Below are 3,036 nucleotides of genomic sequence, written 5' to 3'. Positions count from 1 at the left end.
CACATAATATTACAGTCAGTGTTGGGGGTAACGTGAGTTACATAATCAGATTACTTTTTTAAGTAACTAGTAAAGTAACGCATTACTTTTTAGTTTTGAAGGAAATATCGGAGTTAATTTTTCAAGTAAGTAGGCCTAATGCCAGTTACTTTGTTTCCCATGTCTTGACTGACAGCTCTGGTGTTGCCATGTTGAGAGAAATCAGGAGTAAGTGCAGAGATGTTATGCTTGCTGTGTGAACATGATGTTACTGTTACTCTAGACTAAATATGAATATATATTTACTCATCTCACCTGCACAAAAACAGACTGAGTATTCCTCAAAATGAATAAAAACAGTCAAATGCAAACTCAGAGTATTATACAAACCTGCAAAAATTAAATATGTTAAATAAGACAAATATAATTTATGTATTTAATCCAATTTTATTAATTAATGTTTTTGCTACTGACCTTTGATGATCCAATTCAACCATACTAAGCAAAAATGACACATTTGTGTTTCATTTTTGTTATTGCTGAATAGTGTTGAACTTTCTTCTCCTGCGTCATATTATTTATGCAATTTGTTTGAGCAGCGCCCTCTACTGTACAGACGTAAATTGACATTTCCTTCAGCCTGAGGCGTATTCATTTCACTTTTGTTGTGAAAGGGCTTTTACATTTGTAAAAGAAGAGCTTTATTATATTAAAAGCAAACAAGCAAGCCCTGCCCAGATTTAAAAAGCAACCCAAAAGTAACAACGCATTACTTTCCATAAAAAGTAATTAAGTAACGTAATTACAGTAGTTACTTTTTAGGGAGTAACGCACTATTGTAATGCATTACTTTTAAAAGTAACTTTCCCCAAAACTGATTACAGTAAACTAATAACACCTTCCATTCTCAATCGGTCTGCAGTAGCGTACTGGCAGTAGCGCTGGTGATGTATCATGTCTGTGTGAACAGGGTGCAGGAGGTATGCAAAAACATATACTGACAGGCAGGTGTTCTTTCTCAAGGCACTATATGTATGTAATATATCCATATTCAGCATTTGCTGAGAAAAGTCCCCAAATAAAGGTAACTTAAAATACTTGATGCTACATTAGGCTACCAATACATACCAATACAATAATACATTACAATTACCAGGTATTTTCATTTTAAGTGATGCAGAAAAAAACGTCCATAACTGTGTCAAGGTTAGCGTACAAATAATAGTAATAATTTACCTTAAATCTGCTGTTTATTTTTTATTAGATTTAAATATTTAAATATATTTAAAACATACAATACATGTGTTCACATTTATAGGCACATGTGTCTTTACGGACACTTTCAAATGTCATTGACACATTATAATGTTCATTTTAATTAATTTGAACAAAGTACTATCACTGTCCTGTATTCCACAGCAATTGATTTTGCTATTGAATCTCTTCGAGATATCACAACCTTTCGAGTGTATTATAGCCATTCATCTAAAGAAGACACATTGTGTCTTCATTTTGCTCATTCCTGTTCCTTGTGTGCAGGTTTATCTGTTCATTTGTGTCCCTTCACATTTTGCCAGAACTCTATTACCTTCTCCGGTGACCCCGCAATTGCTGTAATGAGCTTGGAAAGGTCCGTACTTTTAGGATCATTCACATAGGTACGAAACTGAGAAGGATCTGGAGCACCAGAGGGATTTATGCCCAACCGTTTCAGACAAGCGCCCACATACGCGTCCTCTATGTTAAAGGGCTTTATGGCTTCAGAAGCCTCCAATATTTTAGGAGGAAGATCATTGGAGAAAACATATCCCATTCCAAGCACATACGTGGGGTATTTTGGTTCGGGGTACAGCTCCTCTGGAACATACCATTTAGAGTTTTTGTCTCTGATGACAAACTGGGCCCACATCAAATGCCCTGTGATGTAGTTCTGTCCGGGTGTGTTGGGTGACAATAAGAGGCTCATCAGGTTCTCCAGGTTTATGTACATGTCAGAATCAACCTTCATAGCATAAGCTGCTTGAGGGCAACGAGTGGCCAACCAGTCCATGATCACCATGGTCTTTATGGTCAGATTGAAGTAGGAGTCCACAAAGTTGCTCTGCAGCAAATCTCTGCGTTGTCGACTCTCTTCCTCCAGCTGCTGTTGAGCTTCGGCTCCTCCAGTCAAACCCACCAAGAACAGAGTCAGCACTGCTTTTCCCTGCACTGAGCTCTCATTCCCCCATGTGCTGCGGATGGCGTTACGAGCCTCCAGCTGATGGGGGGCCACAGGGACCATCAAGACCAGGAACGGATCCTGCTTACATTTATCAGGTTCATCCAGAATGAAATGATAGTTGCGTGGATGTGCAAGATATTGGTGAATTGAAATGTCTTCTGTTCTAATGGATACAGTGGGTTTTTTCTCTGTGGTAGACGTTTCAATAGTTTGTTTAGTTAAAAATTTCCAGACATTTATTTTGCCAGACAAGCCCTCAGACACTGCATTGTATAATTTAGTTTGGTTTGCATTGTTAAACCAGGAGAGAGGGAGAGTGACTGGCATGAGAGAGAAATCATAAATATAAGCAATAATAGACAAAAATATCAATGTGACCAGCACAACAAATCCTGGTTTGATGTGACCCATTAAAACTCTCCCCTGAGCCAGACAGGACCTGAGAGAAAGGAAAGAGAAACAGAAAGGTTAAAATACGAAATAATCTGACTTGGACTAGATTCTACTAAATACTGAGCAAAGGGTCTGAATACTTAGGACCATGTGATATTTCAGTTTTTCTTTTTTAATAAATCTGCAAAAATGTCAACAATTCTGTGTTTTTCTGTCAATATGGTGTGCTGTGTGTACATTAATGAGGAAAAAAAATTAACTTAAATGATTTTAGCAAATGGCTGCAATATAACAAAGAGTGAAAAATTTAAGGGGGTCTGAATACTTTCCGTACCCACTGTATATATACATACTGTATAATTACAAATTTTGTCTTGGCATCTGATTTAAAACAAGTTAAAGTTGAAGCTAAAACTGAAACTAAAATAAAAGGAAATTGAAGC

General features: G+C 37.1%; 1 protein-coding gene across 1 annotated transcript; it reads right to left on the bottom strand.

Annotated features, from left to right (window-relative positions):
• Positions 1-1,237: 1,237 nt before the first annotated feature.
• LOC107575798 (beta-1,3-galactosyltransferase 2-like) lies at positions 1,238-2,611 on the bottom strand. Its single transcript, XM_016262128.1, has one exon. It carries the CDS (start codon positions 2,609-2,611, stop codon positions 1,529-1,531), a length of 1,083 nt encoding a protein of 360 aa, XP_016117614.1. The 3' UTR covers positions 1,238-1,528.
• Positions 2,612-3,036: the final 425 nt, after the last annotated feature.

Source organism: Sinocyclocheilus grahami, unplaced genomic scaffold (assembly GCF_001515645.1).
Source record: "Sinocyclocheilus grahami isolate Dianchi unplaced genomic scaffold, SAMN03320097.WGS_v1.1 scaffold2901.1, whole genome shotgun sequence".
Lineage (NCBI taxonomy): Eukaryota > Metazoa > Chordata > Actinopteri > Cypriniformes > Cyprinidae > Sinocyclocheilus > Sinocyclocheilus grahami.
The sequence above is the reverse complement of the archived record's forward strand: the minus strand, read 5'-3'. Positions and strand labels throughout refer to the sequence as shown.